This window comes from Elephas maximus, chromosome 13 (genome assembly GCF_024166365.1).
Source record: "Elephas maximus indicus isolate mEleMax1 chromosome 13, mEleMax1 primary haplotype, whole genome shotgun sequence".
In the NCBI taxonomy this organism is placed as follows: Eukaryota; Metazoa; Chordata; class Mammalia; order Proboscidea; family Elephantidae; genus Elephas; species Elephas maximus.
In genome coordinates this window covers 23,663,744-23,682,268 of record NC_064831.1, presented here as the reverse complement: position 1 = coordinate 23,682,268, position 18,525 = coordinate 23,663,744, and the positions used below count along the sequence as shown (strand labels likewise).

Sequence of the window (18,525 nt, the reverse complement as noted above, 5' to 3'; positions counted from 1 at the left end):
AAGAGAAAAGCCCATACATCAAACACCAGTGGTTTGTCAAGTAATCAACCCAGGTCACACTGCAGTAAAGACCACAGTCAGCAAGCCCACCCACATGCACAGAATGTCCAATAAGCACTTTAGAGTCCAATCTGAATTCCCAGATTCAGCCAAGTAATCATTTAAGTTTGAGGGTTAAATAACAGCATTTTCAGTCATGCAAGGTCACAAAACTTTTATCTCTGATGTTCGTTTTTTTCAGTAAGCTTCTGGAGGTTTTACTTCCTTCACAAACAAGGAAGTAAATGAAGAGAGAAAACAAGATGTCCAGAAAGCAGACAATGTAAAGACAATGACAAAGAGAATCCTCAGGATAGTGGTGGATGGAGACCCCAAGGATGGCCGCTATGCAGCAGGCCTCAAGGGCAATCAGTCCAAATGGAGCAAGCCAGAGTCCCAGGAGACAGTTACTCAAGAAGCTGAAATTATTGGAAAATCTAAATGTCTGATTGTTTTGAAAGAAAATTTGAAATTGAGGAAGGGTTTGGAGAGAAAACAAAAACAAACAAACAAAAAGGGCAAGAAAGGAAATGCAGTTATAGTACTCTTCATGGCTCAGCAGTGGAAAATGGTTACCTGGCCATGATCAGGTACACAAGGAATTTGGATCTTGATATAGTTAGGGCGTAATGGAGGATGAGATGATGGGAAGTGTCTGTGTGCGGTAAAGGCAGGAGAATAAAAGAAAGCTAGAGCCTCATTTTCCAGATTGTGAGGTCAATGGAGTCAATAGATAATTCTTAAAATCAAAGAATCAAGTAGTAGCAGCATAAGCATATTACCTAGTGGAAATATGGACGAAAACTCGGAAAGGTCCGATAAAAGGATTACAAATGCTTGCCCCAAAGCACAGGAAAAGGGCTTGGGCAGGGCTAGTTCTGTAATAAGCATAACAGGAATATTTGTTTCTTTAAAAGATACTTCCAAGTAGAACTCTGACAAAAATAAAAATTAAATGTTAAAAAAAGTATGAAGAGAATGAAATAATAGTACTTGAGGTCTGGAACTGTTTCATTTTGCTGACTGTGTCTCATTACATCGTAAGTAAAATGAATGAGTACCTTTTTTAGAACTGAGCTTCAGTTCTGGAACGATGCCATTTGCAAATGATCAGACAAGCTCAATGTTGAACTAGATAAGAAGCCAGAATGCAATCTATCCTAGTTCTAAGGATAACAAATTATTGACATCTGACAAAATTGATAACCTTTAATACTGGTATGGATTGAATTGTGTTCCCGAAAAACTTGTGTTCCAAATCCTAACCTCTATGACTGTGGTTATAATCCCATTTGGGAATGACTTGTCTTTGTTATGTTAATAAGACGGGTTTAGTGTAGGATGTGTCTTGAGTCAATCTCTTTTGGGACAGAAAAGAGATTAAAAAAGCAAGCAAAAGAGGCAGAGATGGGGAAGAGAAAAGCCAAGTGATGTGAAGACTGCCCAGGAGCAGAAGCTCAGAAGAGACAAGGACCTTCCTCCAGAGCCGACAGAGAGAGAATGCCTTCTCCTTGATTTGGGACTCTGAATTCGAACTTCTAGTCTCCCGAACTGTGAGAAAATAAATTTCTGCTTGTTAAAGCCATCCACTTGTGGTACTTCTGTTATAGCAGCACTGGAAAACTTAGACAAATATATGTCCTAGAAAAATGAGTATAATAAATGCAAGGGCGAAAAACTCAAATATATCCATCAAATTCTAAGGAAAAGTCCCCCCCCGGCCCTTTTTTTTTTTTTTGGCAACCTTGAAAAATAAGGAACACATGGTTATGTCAGCTATTAAATATGCATGCAGACCTTCCAATCTGTTCCATAAAGATTCGTGTTTGTATATAAGAAACATCTTTCCCAAAACATTATAGTAATACTCATTGAATACTGTGCAATTCATATTTCAGAGCAATTAGTTCCTTTTCCCCAGATTCAACGTGGGAAGCTTTGTATCAGAATCTCTAAGCATATCGGATTAAAAAGCAGATAAATGGGCACCACTCTGACCAACACAATCAGAATCTCTGACATCTGATAATATGCATTTTTAATAAGCTCTTCAGAGATTTTTTTAAATATATTTGACATCATATTTATACTGTGTAGGCCCCAGGATTTTTGTTTCTTTTACGTCAAGGTTTTGATATCCTTTTCCTCTAAACAAATACCTCTCCTCCTCAAAATCTTTCCAAACTCCTCACATGGCACTTAACTCACACACTGTACTTACAGGTGTGGTGGTTAATTTTGTGTGTCATCTGGGCTAGGCTATGGTTCCCAGTAGTTTGGCCAAACACTGCTCTAGCTGCAGTCGTGTAGTAGCTACATGGGGTTAAATTGGTTGTTCCTGGGCAGAGCAGATACCTTCACTAACGTAATGTAATATAATGCAATGCAATGGAATGCAATGACTTTCCATAGTATAATATAATGCAGTACAGTACAGTGTAATGGAAAGTAATATAATGTAGTTGCCTTCCATAATGCAATGTAATATGATCAGTCAGTTGAGGTCATACAAACATACGCTGGATCATAAACCTAATCGTTTCTGAGTTATAAAATGACTAGAATAGACACAGACAAATATACCTGGGTGCGTGTGTGCACACACAAATACACACACACACACACACACACACTGCAAGACAAAAACCATGTGAGGATTGTCTGTCTGCAAGTCAAGGAATACCAAGAAAAAATCAATGCAGCCAAAACCCGGATTTGGACTTTTAGCCTTCAGAACTGTAAGAAAATAAATTTCTGTTCTTTAACACTTGTGGTGTATGTGTTACGGAAGCAGTGGGTAATTAAAACAAAAACTATCTATTTTTTCTCCAAAGCAATGTAAGACCTCAGAGACCCAGGACAATGTCACCTATGACTGAATTTTCTCACAGCAAAATACCTCATGACATCCTTCAATAAATGTTTGAAAGAATTTATAACAAGAAAATGGATAGGTATATTGAAGAAAAACTCATTAATTTGTAATTTTGCCTTGCACCAAACTTACTCCTAAAAAAAAAAAACTCTCCCCATCTAGTTTCAGCTGCCATATTAACTCCAAACTTTGAAATCTCGGCTTTAGAGATAAAGCACTAATCAATCAAATCTCAAGCTTTCAATTAGCCTAAATTCTTACTTAAAACCCCCTTGTATATCAACTTAAAATGGTCTGTCTGCCTTTTATCATTCCTATAATAGTACTGACCACCTTTTTCTTTCTAACTACAAATCATACCATCAATGAAATTCTTTCTTTGACAGCAACGAATTAACTGGAACAAAAGGAATCGGTACAAATGGAAGAGATATGGTGATTTTCACTTAAAAGAGAGCGCTGTGTCCACTGGGAAGAAGTTGGATTGAAAAATATAAATATTAAACAGCTCTTGGTCAAGCAAAAGTTTAGTCTTTGCCACAACTGTATAGTATAGTGTTATGGATTGAATTGTGTCCCCCCAAAATATGTGTTGTAAATCCTAGTCTCTACACCTGTGGTTATAATCCTATTTGAGAATGGTTGTCTTTGTTGTGATAATGAAACAGGATTAGTGTAGGGTGTACTTGAGTCAATCTCGTTTTGAGATACAAAAGATTAAACAAGCAAGGAGAGAAGCAGAGATGGCATAAGATAGATACCAAGACACAGAGATCTCCAAGGACACAGGAAGCAGAAGCTGAAGAGATAAGGACCTTCCTCCAGAGCCCACAGAGAAAGCCTTCTCCTAGAGCCAGTGCTTTGAATTCAGACTTCTAGCCTCCTAAACTGTAAAAAAAATAAATTTCTGTTTGTTAAAGCCACCCACTTGTGGTATTTCTGTTATAGCAGCACTAGATAACTAAACCATAGAGTTTTATTTTTTCCAATGTTCTAATTTTTACTGGATTACCATCAAGTGTGCTAATTTAACAATGTAATAGAGATTGACAGTGATTTTTATCAGTACAGATATGTCTATGTTTTATATAAATTTATGGTTGGTTAACTAAATAATAGTTATCCTTTTATTTTTCTTTCACAGGTTGGAAAACCAAAACTTTACATAAACATTGACAAATCAAAGAAATTAAGAAGTTCCTCGCTGGCTGGAATCCACTTTTGGCCCTTGTCACAGAAGCAGAACAGCTGCTCCTCCATCCAGGACACATCTCCTTCATCAATGTTGAGGGAATTCCCATTCTGATCATGAGATAAGTCCACTGATGCCTGGTCCTCCAACTCTGTCTTCTCCTCCACTTGGCCCTCTTTCAGCCCTTCTGAAGTAGATGGTCTTTCTTTTGGCTCCACCACCATGCTGACTTATCAAACTATCCAGGTAGATATTTCTATCCTTCCCTTCTTACTGGTTCGGAAGTCCTTTTCAGTAACAATCTGAAGCTCTGGATACCAAGCTTAAAGGAGCTTCCACCAGCACCACATTACAGAAACTCTTCAGTAGAACACCTGCCCACAGAGATGGGGAGTTTTAAAGTAGTAATTTAGAATATACGATACACTATACTTATGAAGCCCTGGTTAAGAGCAGTGGTTAAGAGCTCCGCTGAAGTTCAAACCCACCAGCCACTTGTTGGAAACTCTAAGGGGCAGTTCTACTCTGTCCTATAGGGTCTCTATGAGTTGCAATCGACTTGAAGACAACAGGTTTTTTTTTTTTGGTAATTTATTTGATCGAGGTTAAAAGGATACTGACCAAAAAAGGCTGAAGATGCCACTAAGAATTTAGCTGTCTGAAACATACACACACACTGAGCACCGTCTGTCCCATCAATATGTCATATTCAAGTCACTTTTTTTTTTTTGCCCTCCATTTGTCAATACCATTTTCTCTCTTTCAGCTTGAAGCTGCTCAGTCAAAATAATCTATTTACCCAAAAGATGGATGTTTTCTTTTTTCCGATTTTGCCCCTCAATGTTTCTAATCATTCCATCACGAAGTCTCCACTGGTCCTGCTGCTCTTCAGACGCATGCCGGCCACGTGGCCGCTGTCAGCAGCACAGAAGGCCTCCTGCTGCCTTCGAGCTCCTTGACACCCCACACCAGCTGCCCTGACTCCTTCCAGTGACCCCACAGAGTTTTCTTGATGTAAAAAAATACTGTCATCTCAAGGCTCATTGCATAAATGTACAAACACATTGTATATTTTAATAAATTCTAATCATTAAACAAGTGCTTCAGACTGCAACATAGGTATTAAACAAACAAACAAACAAAAAACAGCTCCGATGGAGTCGAATCTGACTCATCGTGGGGCCTACAGGACCGAGTAGAACTGCCCCACAGAGGTTCCAAGGAAGCCTGGTGGATTCCAATTGCTGACCTTTTGGTTAGCAGAGGCAGCTCTTAACCCCCTTCCATTCTCTAAATGTCATCAAAAATTCTAAAATTTTCTTTCTTAAGAAAAAATAAAAATGTATTTTGAAAGGTTTAAACTTAAATTTTCTCTTGTCAAAATCAATTTAATATAATAATACAGAAATGAAGTATAATTTTGTTACAAAGATTGACAATTTTTAAAATCTGAATACATTCTGATGCTGATTTTTTTGATAGTATTATTGTTAAAATATTGCTTCAAATATATTACAAGCAAGCTGCTTTTTGTTCCCAAGGAAGTGAACCAGCGAATTTGAAGCCCTGTTTGAGAGTTAGAGGGAATTTTTCTTAACTTGAACATAAAAGCAAATTTGGCCTTCAGTTAAGACTTTTCTCTACGTGATATTAACAGTTAAATAACCTACTGGCATATGCCAGAAGGGATGATCCCTCCTCCTCCTCTCTCCATCCAACTTCAGTATTCACTGAGCTGCTTTGTTCTCGTATCCTGCATAATTAATAACCACTTTGGAAATCAGTCATGCATTCCTTAATGGCACCTCAGGCCTGGAGTGTCCTTACAACCCCCGCCCCCCACAGGAATCATGCACACTTCTACTGTGTGCACTGGCTCGCACACAGCCCCACCTCTGGGTAAGCCATTTACAAAGTCACTGTTAAGAAACGCACACAGTTTGGCTCCTGAAGTGGCTATAATACTTATGTACTATTCTATATTACAATTTAATCTCAATATAATTTTACTCACAAGAATAAAAATACCCCAAAAAGAGTCGCTTATTATACATATTAAAAACTTAAATTAAAAAAAAAAGAACAGATTTGAAGATGGCTCAAAAAGGAGAAGAGTTTCACTGGATTACTGTGAGTAAAAGGACTCTCAGTTACTCATTTCTACCCACCCCCATCTCTTCAGACATTAAAGAACAGAAGATAAAAATTTATACAGTAAATTGGTAGCATGTCTCCAACATCTACTTCTATTAACCTAAACTGATAAATTCATTAAATAAATAGTTGAAATCATGCTAATATTTCTAATCAGAAATTTTATATTGGGATGCCTTAAAATTATATTTAATAAAACGATCTTAAAGAAAAAACAAAACAAAACAGTGGCTATATTTCAATTCCAATTCCCAGGAATTATCAATGCACCTTGATTGCATGTTTGATCAATTTCAGACCGAAGAAGTTGGCAAAAATCTTCAATTTCTCCTTCTTTGGCTTTAGCGGTTGCTGCTGCGCAAATCTGAATAATAATAACTGGTTGTCTTTGTAGGCTTATGGATATTACCCTATTACTGACAGCACTGTACTTCAGGACAGATCTTGAGACGTTCTTTTTGATGATGAATGTGACGCCATTCCTCTATTTGTCATTCCTGGCATGGTAGACTATATGACTGTCCTATTCAAAACAGTCGATACTACTCCATTTGAGCTCACTGATGCCTAGGATATCAATTTTTATGCTATATATATAAAGAATAAAAGTATTAGATTCGGGTGTGCATATTTTACTAAAAAATAGGTATGGTTTTTTGAAGTATTTTTTATGACAAAAAAAAATATTATTTTTCCCATGAAGGCTAAATTTTATTAAGTAAAACTTTTAATAAGGTCTTCTGATACTGGATGAGAAGATGTTATTTTCAGCCTTTGCAGGATTCTTAACACTTTAAATAATGGTGCTTATGCTACAGTACACAGAGTAAAATATACAAAAATCTATTATAAATTACTCCAAAATTAAACAAAACTTTTTCTTTTCTTTCTAAGAGATCTGAAATGTATGCTGGGCTCTCACTGTGTGTGGCCTCCGGACAGAAACAAGCTTGCACTGTTTTATTTCAGTTTTGCTTCATTTCTTCCCAAACAATCTCTCACTGCTAGGCTTTTTTTTTTCCTTTTAGCATGAAGAAAAAAGAAAAAAAAAATTAAAGACATTAACTCCTTAGGCACAACCATAAGTGCTGAATATATATTGTTGGGCATCAATATGTAAGGTTTTGTTTTTCATGATTTATTAATGGGCTATGACTGGAGAATATATAATTTCATAAATAATTCTCTATAAAGGGATTAAAATAATTAACCGTTAAATATATGTAGCACATCTAGTACTTTTTTTTTTTTTTTAGACGCTACAACTAGCTATCTTTAGGTAAGCATCTTATGTTAAAGATATTTTTAAAACAAAACAAAATTTCGACTATCGTACCAACTTAAAAGAGTAACACAGGTAGATAAGTTTTATTTGTTTTTTCTAAAACAGCTGAGAATCTAGAAAATGATACCAAAATCATAATATTACAAAGCAAATACCTATTTAAAAAACATATAATATTTTTAAATATTGGCTCACCCCCACTTTATTCAAAATAATGTCACTTCTTTAACTATAGCTTTATTAATTGGAGAAAAACAGAATAATAGAGCATATAATTAAATGAAGGAAGGCAGCAAATGGGTAAATCATCTTATGAACATAACTTCTAATGGTAACGTGTGCCAAAAACAATCTCTGAGAGTTTTAACTACTGTATTAAACGTCTACCTCTAGGACACATGTCATTAAGAACCAGTCTTAAGGGTTGATGAGAACCAAAAATTCATTCAGGTTCCCAAAGAAGGCAGCAATAAACAAAACCAGATTTATCATTCTTACTTTTAAAATAGAGATCTTTAAAACAAACTTTTCCAAAATTTGTCCTAGAAAAAATGTGATTTATCTCACTTAGATAAACGTCTGTGTATAAACAAATTCCAAATATCTATTGGTTGATTATAAAAAGCCAGCAAGGGCAATAATACAAAGTGATGCTTATAAAATTGTAAGTATGCCCTAGTTTCTTTACCCTCAATGCCCCTGCCCCTGCCCCAAATATTAAAACTTGTCTAAATCTTTGAATAAGAATATATTCTTGGTAATACAGTCTAATATATCAGGACCAGGAGACTACCTGATGTCTTTACAGGAATACCTCATTTTACTGCATTTCCCTTTATGACTTTTTGTAGATACTGTGTTTTTTTTTACAAGTTGAAGGTTTGTGGCAACCCTGCATTGAGCAAGTCATTTTCCAACAGCATGTGCTCACTTTGTGTCTCTGTCACATTTTGGAAATTCTTGCCATATTTCAAACCTTTTCATTATTACTATATCTGTGATCAGTGGTCTCTGATGTTACTGTTGTAATGTTTTGGGGAGCCATGAACCACACCCACATAAGACGGCGGACTTAATTGATAAATGCTGAGTGTGTTCTAACTGCTCCCAGGCTGGCTGTTCCTCTGTCTCTCTCCCTCTCCTTGGGCCTCCCTATTCACTGAGACACGAAGATATCGAAATTAGGCCAATTAATAACCCTTCAGTGTCCTCTAAGTGTTCAAGTGAAAGGAAGAGTCACATGTCTCTCATTTTAAATCAAAAGCTAGAAATATTAAGCTTAGTGAGGAAGGCATGTTGAAAGCCAAGACAGGCTGAAAGCTAGGCCTTTTCTGCCAAACACTTAGCCAAGTTGTGAATGCAAACAGAAGGTTCTTGGAGGAAATTAAAAAGTGCTACTCCAGTGAACACATGAACAGATAAGAAAGGGAAACCGCCTTACTGCTGAAATAGAGAAAGTCTTAGTGGTCTGGATAGAAGATCAAACTAGCTACAACATTCTCTTAAGCCAAAGCCTAATCCAGAGCAAGGCCTGAACTCTCTTCAATTCTATGAAGGCTGAGAGAGGTGAAGCTGCAAAAGAAATGTTTGAAGCTAGCAGAGGCTGGTTCATGAGGTTTAAGGAAAGAAGCTGTCTACATAACATAAAGGTAGAAGGCGAAGCTGCAGGTACTGATGTAGAAGCTGCAGCAGGTTATCCAGAAGATCTGGCTAAGATCACTGACGAAGGTGGCTACGCGAAACAACAAATTTTAAATGTAGACGAAACAGCCTTATATTGGAAGAAGACGCCATTTGGGACTTTCATAGCTAGAGAGAAGTCACTGCCTGCCTTCAAAGCTTCCAAGGACAGGCTGACTCTCTTGTTGGCGAGTAATGCAGCTGGTGACTTTAAGTTGAAGCTAACGCTCGTTACTATTCCGAAAATCCTAAGGCCCTTAAGAACTTTGCTAAATCTACTTTGCCTGTGGTTTATAAATTGAACAACAAAGCCTGGATGAATATTTACTGAATATTTTAAGCTCACTGTTGAGACCTGCTGCTCAGAAACAAAGATTTCCTTTCGAAATATTACCGCTCATTGACAATGCACCTGGTCACCCAAGAGCTCTGATGGAGATGTACAAGCTGATTAATGTTATCTTCATTCCAGCTGATACAACATCCATTCTGCAGCCCATGGATCAAGGAGTCATCTTGACTTCCAAGTTTTATTGTTTAAGAAATACATTTTGTAAGGCTACAGCTGTTATAGGTAGTGATTCCTCTGATGGATCTGGGCAAAATAAATGGAAAACCTGCTGGAAAGGACTCACCATTCTAGATGCCACAAAGAACAGTCTTAATTCATGGGAAGAGGTCAAAATATCAACATTAATGGAGTTTGGAAGAAGTTGAGTCCAACCTTTATGGATGACTTTGAGGGGTTCAAGACTTCAGTGGAGAAAGTAACTGCAGATGTTGTGGAAATAGCAAGAGAACTAAAATTAGAAGTGGGGCCTGAAGATGTGATGAATTTCTGCAATCTCATGATAAAACTTTAATGGATGAGGAGTTGCTTCTTATGGATGAGCAAAAAAAACTGGTTTCTTGAGGTGGAATCTACTCCTGGTGAAGAGGCTGTGAAGCATTGTTGAAATGACAACAAAGGGTTTAGAATATTGTATAAACTTAGTTGATAAGACAGGGCTTGAGAGGATTGACTCCAATTTTGAAAGAAGCTCTACTGTGGGTAAAATGCAGTCAAACAGCATTACGTGCTACAGAGAAATCTTTCATGAAAGGAAGAGTCAATCAATGTGGCAAACTTCATTATTGTCTCATTTTAAGAAAGCTTCACAGCTCTGTAGTAGCCGGGTGGGGCCCGCAGGGCTGACTCGTCCCCATGGTCGCTGAACGGGAACCTTGCGAGCCTGGGAAGGGGAAGCCCTTTAAGCTCCTAGGAATTTTAGACGTCGAAAACATTCCCTGTGCACGGGATTCGGTATTACATGGTTCATTTGGATCTATTGTGGCTGGCCTTGGACATTTTTTATTAACTTAGTTCCATTGTAGGTATAATTACGTAAAGCTGAGAATCCAGGAAAGAATTGCCAGAGAAGGAATTAAGAATAAGATTTTATATGAAAGCACCCACCTTGATCCTGAAAGAAAACAAACTGACCACAACAGCAGCAACTGAGCAGTCTTGGGCAGAACAAACCAAAATACAACTCATTGAAATGAGCATGCACAAAGCTGAGATCAACTAATTTTATGTACAATAAGAAAGCTTTTCAATCATGTAAAAAAAAAAAAAAAAGAAAGAAAGCTTCACAGCCACCCCAACCTTCAGGAACCACCACCCTGGTCAGTCAGCAGCCATCAGCACTGAGGTAAGACCCTGCACAAGCAAAAAGATGAAGATGCTGAAGACGCAGAGGATAGTTAGAATTTTTTAATCATAAAGTATTTTTTAATTAAGGGACATACATTGTCTTTTTTAGACAATGCTATTGCACACTTCGTAGACTATGGTATAGTGTAAACATAACTTTTATAAGCACTGGGAAACCAAAAAATTGGTGTGACTTTATTGCAATATTCGCTTTATTGTGGAGGTCTGGAGCCAAACCTGCAATATCCCGAGGTATAACTTTTTTTATACCTTTATAATGATTCTCCTAGTCTTTTGTTTGTAAATCATCTCTACTGTGCAAGAGCAACAAAAATAACTTATAGTAAATAAGAAGTTAATGCTGCTCCACACTGGTTTAGAAAACTCTAAAGAAAATGGGTGAATTTCTATGAAATATTAATGAGCGAGCAGCTGAGATGTGTCTGGTATGGTGCTAGACACTCAGTAACAAACCTCAAAGCAGGAAGTTCATAATCTACTATATCATTTGTATCATTACAAGTAAAGAAACCACGGTGTCAGTGGCCCCTAAACTTCTATTCTGCAGTGGTGACTTTTCAGTCAGTGAGACCATCATCTCAAGAAAGCTGGATGTGCTGATATAAAGCTCATCTTTGGCAAGAAAGAAAAAACAAAAATATCAGAAACGATGGAGGGGTTTGAAGGGGCATTTGCCCCTGAGCAGATGCCACAAGAACTTTGAGTCAACTCTCCAACCGGCCGGCCTTCTTCCCTTAGGCTTTTGTCATTGGGTACACAGGTAAGATTGATGGGTTACTGTGCAGCTAGTAAGTGTCCTGAGGGTGTGGGGAGAGAAAGGATGTCATTACTAAATGACATTCCCTCGGCCATACACACCAATAATTCAAAACATTCTGCAAAGCTTACAAAAATATTCACCTGTCAAATTGTCACTCATCAAATCTTACCCTTCTGCAGGCAGTTATTAAGAGTATAATGAGTGTGGCTATATGTAAAGAGAGATGGATATATGAAACCAAGACAAAGGATAGGTAAAGAAATGCCAAGTAAAGCTATCAAAGTAAATTTAAACCTCAGAGAAACAAAGCTTATGAGATTATAAAATTCATACATCAGTATGCTCTCCAGGAAGGAATATATAAATAATCTCAATTTCAAGGATTTTTTTTGTCACAGGTTTGGGGTGAATAAAACCTTGCTGTCATACCAAACCTACCATTATATTGTATGGTAAAATTCAATTTGGTTTCACATTTAAGTGCTTAAGAACCTTGGATGTGCTATAACCCAAACTGAAAATGTGGCCCCAATCACCTTGTAAAGTGGAGCTAAGACTCCCAAGGCCAACTCTGGTTAAAAAATTAATAATAAATAAATAAACTCATAAATATATTTCTAGGTAAAATTATTAACTTGTAAAAACAAAAAAAATTTGGAATTTAACACAAAGAAAATGGTGAAGAATCTACACTGGCAAAATGGATTTCATATGGAGATAAAAAGGGAAATAAAGACGCCTTAAATAATTTATGGATTCCCTGGGTGGAGCAAATGGTCAAGTGCTGGGCTGCAAACAGAAAAGCTGGAGGTTCTGGTCCACCCAGAGGCTCCTTGGAAGACAGGCCTGGTGATCCACTTCTGAAAAATCAGCCACTGAAAACCCCAGGGCACAGTTCTACTCTGACATATGTAGGGTCGCCATGGACTGGACTCAACTCGATGGCAGCTGGTTTTGTTTAATTTATAACGAAATTGATCAAGCTGCATAATACAAATTTATGTCATATTTTAGAGATGTCTCCTTTAATGCCAACCATACACAACAAATGATTTTACTACTAAATTAATAAATTTTTATCTTCAAACCATGCTTTGCCCTTATTTATTTTTAGCTATAATCTCAGTCAATGCTTAAAATCCCTTCGTTTGGTAAGTTTCTTAAATAGTATTCCAAAGACTTGAGTTTGGGCACTCAAAAAAGGACATTTCTGCTTAACATTACAATATGTAAATAACATATAAATACTCATTCCATATCTTCTAATTTGCCTCATAAATTGCTGACTTTTTGTATGCAGCATTTTTATATCCAATACGAGTATACATTCTAATACATCTAGCCCACACCTGAGGGAAGTCCACCCAATGCTGTGTTCCCAGTGCACCCAGGGATTTAGTACATCTTCTGTCAAAACGATTAAAGACATCGTTCCTATATGGTAATTCCAAGTAGGGAGAATGTTGACCATATTTAGAAGGTACAGCAGTCAACACCACACTTGTATAGGAACTTCTGGATTACTATCATGAGCAACATGTGTTGAAAATATAAAAAGGGATTTCAATATTTCTGATGTAGTAGTTTGGCAAATAGATAAATTTTATTTTTTAAAATTGTACTTTAGATGAAGGTTTACAGAACAAACTAGTTTCTCATTAAGCAATTAGTACACACACTGTTTTATGACATTGGTTAACAACCCCACGACATGTCAACACCCTCCCCTTCTTGACCTTGGGTTCCCTATTACCAGCTTTCCTGTCCCCTCCTGTCTTCTAGTCCTTGCCCCTGGGCTGCTGCGCCCCTTTAGTCTCCTTTTGTTTTATGGGCCTGTCTAATCTTTGGCTGAATGGTGAACCTCAGGAGTGACTTCATTACTGAGCTAAAAGGGTATCTGGGGACTATACTCTTAGGGTTTCTCCAATCTCTGTCAGGCCAGTAAGTCTGGTCTTTTTTTATGAGTTAGAATTTTGTTCTACATTTTAAGCCAGTTCTGTCTGGGACCCGCTATTGTGAGCCCTGTCAGAGCAGTCAGTGGTAGTAGCCAGGCACCATCTAGTTGTGCTGGACTCAGTCTGGTGGAAGCCATGGTGGATGTGGTCCATTAGTACTTTGGACTAATCTTTCCCTTGTGTCTTCTGTTTTCTTCATTCTTCCTTGCTCCCGAAGGGGTGAGACCAGTGGAGCACTTTAGATGGCTGGTCATAGGCTTTTTAAGACCCCAGATGCTACTCGCCAAAGTAGAATGTAGGCCATTTTCTTTCTAAACTATGTTATGCCAATTGAGCTAGATGTTCCCGAAAACGTTTACATCTTTAAAGTAAGAGTAATATTTAGCAAAATGCAAAAGACTGGGATTTAAGAAAGAGTTCTGGAAAATGCTAGAAAATTAAAATCATAGTTTTTATAAGTTTAATACGATGCAAACTGGAAAGTAATTCAGGAAGATATTATAGAGTCTAAATTTTGATTATGTTCCCTAAATGATAAAAGATTAATAAATACACACAGTTTCCTATTTTCCTAAGAGGAAATGATATCTACAGTTTCTTGGGGGCCAAATGAGATGTTTTATGTAAAGAATATTAATCTAAATTTTGCATTTCAGGCTACATTCACAATTAATAATGACAAAATTTTACATTAAAGTAGAACAACCTAAGAGACAGTGAAGGGTGACTGATTAGCTTCATTGAGAAGGGCTCCCTCAGATATGGAGTTTCCAGTTTTCTGACTTCTCCCTGCTCATGTGTGGCCAGTGTCAAAGAAAGGCCTGAGTAGGAACTGGAAAGGGAAAAACAAGCAGCTACTCATGAGGGAACTTTTGGCAACATTAATAAAACTCAACCTTAGTTTGTCAAAATCAACACAGACACCAACTTGTCCCAGAAGTTTCTCTATATACTTAAAATACATTAGGCAGTAGTCAAGAGATTGTAATGATTATCCCCCTTCTTCTAAAAAAGAAATGTGTCCTCAGACTCGACTACTGAGCAGTTCTTCCTTATCCACGAATCCTTATTACAGCTTCCCAAAGCCCAGTTCCAGGAGCTGTCCACATCTATCCCCCAGTAATGTTTTTCAGAGGTGAAGGCCTGGACTCCCCATGCAGCAAAGTAGTTGGATCTTCCAGAAGGAAAAGGCAGATCTTCAAAGTCATGTCTAACTCCAAAACTTCTCACATCATCCAACAGCATGATTTTCTGACTATTTCATAACTGAAGGGAATTTCCACTCTGAATTGGTTGAGCATGTCTGTCAGTCCAGTGATGGGTCTTCCACCAAATGCTGGGTTCACAGGCTGGGCTCACTCCTGGTCAGTATGTCTCCCAAACCCTGGAGCAGATCCACATCTGGATTACGGCACATGTTCATCAGCTCCTCACACAGCCACTGCAGCTTCACTTTCCTTGTGTTGCTGGAAAATATTTTTGCCTTCACTCTGCAGTCCATTTAAATGTTGTTTTTTCTTCCTCCAGGAGAACTGGATGCCACTTCTGATACTTAGAAATGATCACGTGTGTCTGTATAAGCACAGGATAATTCCACAGTCTCGTTATTTGGCTCTCCTTATTTAGATTTCTCTTTCTTGGCTCCTTTCCCATAAAGACCTCACTTGTTTAACAGTTTCTCCCAGTATTCCTCAACAGCACATTCTGTGGAGCAGTGTCTGTGAGCCTTGTGCTCCTGAAAGAGCAAAGCAAACACAGCACCTTCTTGCTCTCTTCCTGGAAGGTCTTCTTTGTCTCCTTATGTGTCCCACACATCTGTTCCTCAGAGCTCAGGAATTGCCAGAGATTGGCTTTTCCGGCAAGGGACACCAGATTCTCCACAAGAATATTGGTTTTGAACTCTGTCTGCTCTGATGTTTCCCTGCACGTGGGGCAATGGGCAGGAGTTTTCACTTCTTCCCAGGAAAGGCAGAGACAGGGCCTACAGAAGCTATGCCCACAGCATATGGTGACAGGGTCTGTAAAGTAGTTCAAGCAGATGATGCAGGTGAGTTCTTTCTAGAAGGCTGAATCCATTTTTGTGGTTGTAGAGAATGGCAAGTCCCAAGTCTGGGAGTCAGCCACCAAGCTGGAGGCTTCTCTTAACTCACACAGCTGCAGGGGCTCATGAACCTGAGATTGGCAGGTCAGATGGCAGGGTGCTGGCTCACAGGCTGCAGAAGCTGATGAATCCCAAAATCAGCAGGTAAGAAGGTAGACTCCTGGCTTACCAGCTGAGGAAGATGATGAATCCCAAGACTGGCAGGCTATATGGCAGGCTACTGCCTCAAGTCCCAAGAATCAGAGGTCAGATGATGATGAGTCGGACACAGGATCCAGAGTGGGAGCCTGGCTGGAATGTCCATTTATATACTGGTGGCAGGCCACACCCCCAAGGAAACTCCGTTTCAACTGACTGGTTGCTCATAGCAGATCTCATCATGGAGGTGATTACATTATATCAAATTTCATCAGGAAGATGATTATATCAGATCACAAAATGGGGGATAACTATATCATTACCAAGCTGGCAGTTTACATCACTACATAACTGCCAAACTACATCATAACTGCTAAACCACTGAGAATCATGGCAAAGCCAAGTTGACACACAACCTTGACCATCATACACCTTATGTAATTTCTCATCAACACTGAAAAACCAGATAGTGAATTGTGAGGTAGGGAGGCTACAGTCTTCTAAATGTTGAAAAAAACACATTATATTTTTTTGGTAACGTTAAGGTATTTAATTCTGCTAACAAACAATCTATAGTGACTTGAATTAGAAGTGGGAATGCAAGCTAGGGAAATATTTTTGTATTTTGTTTTTCTTCCTCTTCTAGTTTGAAAGTATAAAAATAAACACATAACGGACTCACTTAAACACACAGTTCTCGAAATGGTACTTACTGGCATAACAATGCTGTAGTGAATGCAGAACCCGGGTTGAGAAGGAAAATATTCATCAGATACAAATCTTATCCTGATTTGATTTCCTTTAGAAATCTGCTTTCCTGGCACAGCACCAGAACCACACCAGCGCCCTAAAATAGTTCCATCACTGGGTTCCTCAATTTCTACAAAATCATACCTGTAGGGAGACAGAGAATAAAAGACATAAATTCATGACCTGTTACTTTGGCAATTCAAATTCACACGTCTCTAGATCCACAATGCATCTGTTGTCAACAGCTGTGAGTTAGCCCTGAATTCAGCTGAGTAAATATAATTAAATATTCCCAAGATGAGAAAACACTAAAAATATGTTCTCCTTTTAGGAAATATGAGTCTTCTATTTTAAGCCCTCCAGTTTGACTGTTAACAAACTCCAAATTTACTAATTAGCCATCTCAAAACTTAGTATTCTGTACGGAGCTACCATACCTGATCTTCGATTAATGAATAACTCGATTTAATAATTTTCAAGATCAGGTATGGTATGGGCATGACTTACCTCAATCCCAATTTCTATTATTATTACCCATTACTCTCTGAGAGTGAAGTACGTCAACCCAGGCACACTTCTTGGCTCCTTCTCCTCATCTGGGATGCAAGCTTTTCTATAGTCATTTCAGTATGTACACGTCTTTCAAATCTCACTTTGTACTCTATGACCTCCATGAAGCTTTCCTGGTGTTCTCGGCTCACGGTCATCTTTCTCTTTTTGATAAGCACATATTTTTAATATTTATCCTGTGTAAGTAACCTATTGTCTGAATTATAAGGTGGTGAAACTCTTGAAAAAAGAAATCAGATCTTAGGCATTTCTATTTCACACAGCTCTGCACACAGTACCTTAAACATAAGGAATACTTGATTAATTTTGGTTAGGAAGGTTTACATCACTGATTCTCATTGAGAGAAGCTGTGGTAAAATGAGCCTCTTTATGTGGCCTTTTGCCTTGGTTCTTCGGACAAACATCTTGACAGATTTTTTCCCTAAGCCCTAAGGAGTTTTCTTTGCCCTATGTTTTCTACCCCAGAGGGTTTGTTACATTTCCTTGGTACTTTTTGTGCGGTCCTGGGCTGTAGCCTGCCCTGTGATTGGTATGAGCCTTGCAGGGACTGATCAGTATACTACACACATGAAGTGACTATAGACTATGCAAATGAAGTGTCTGTGGCCCACTGAGACAAGAGTGGTCAGTTCGTGGCCCTGGTGGGAGGGTCATGCCTTGAAATTGATGAGGAGTTTATGTATATATGCAGTTAACCCCACAGAGGTTTTTCAAACAGGAAGCAGGGAGAAGCAGAAGGGAGAAAGGGCAAGAGAGAAGAGAAGCAGAGAGAAAGGAGGCAAGGAACCTTCTAAAAGAGCTGTAACATGTGTCAAAGGCTGTAACAGTGAAGACAATGACAGGCCTGGACAGGGCCCTGCAGCAGAGTCGGTGGTGACAGGTGGCAGGGAGAAGAGAAGCCTTTCCTCAGGGGCTAAGAGGAGGCCTACAAAGCCGGGAGGCGGTGTGCACGGCTGAGAGAAGGGTCTGCTTGCTTGTACGGCCAGAAAGTTGAGAGAGCTGCCCTGCACTGAAGAAGGGTGGGATATGCTCTCTTCTTTGGGGGAGCCTTCCAGACATTGCCTACATGTTTCCTGATCGTAATCCTGAGTTGTAGCCTGTTGAACCTGAGTCCAAGTTGTACCATGTTACTTCCATAATAAACTAAATGTAAGTGTAGTTTGGGAGTTCTATGTGGCCACTGCAATGAATTATTGAACTCAGCAGAGAAGTAGAGAGTGCCGTGGGAGAGATGGCTGATGTCAGAATTGGTAAAACGGTTGTAGGGTGGAGGTATATCTGACCTCTACCTCATAGGAATCAGCCTTG

General features: G+C 38.5%; 1 protein-coding gene and 2 pseudogenes across 1 annotated transcript in view; 1 reads left to right on the top strand and 2 right to left on the bottom strand.

Annotated features, from left to right (window-relative positions):
• The window catches only part of PDGFC (platelet derived growth factor C), a 266,007-nt gene that overhangs the window by 52,096 nt on the left and 195,386 nt on the right, over positions 1-18,525 (bottom strand). Inside the window, exon 3 of the mRNA XM_049852879.1 lies at positions 16,610-16,790. Coding sequence (XP_049708836.1) covers positions 16,610-16,790 — 181 coding nt within the window. The remainder of the gene's footprint in view (positions 1-16,609; positions 16,791-18,525) is intronic.
• On the top strand, positions 10,430-10,726 carry LOC126088021 (cytochrome c oxidase assembly protein COX20, mitochondrial-like; annotated as a pseudogene).
• On the bottom strand, positions 12,055-15,733 carry LOC126057364 (tripartite motif-containing protein 43-like; annotated as a pseudogene).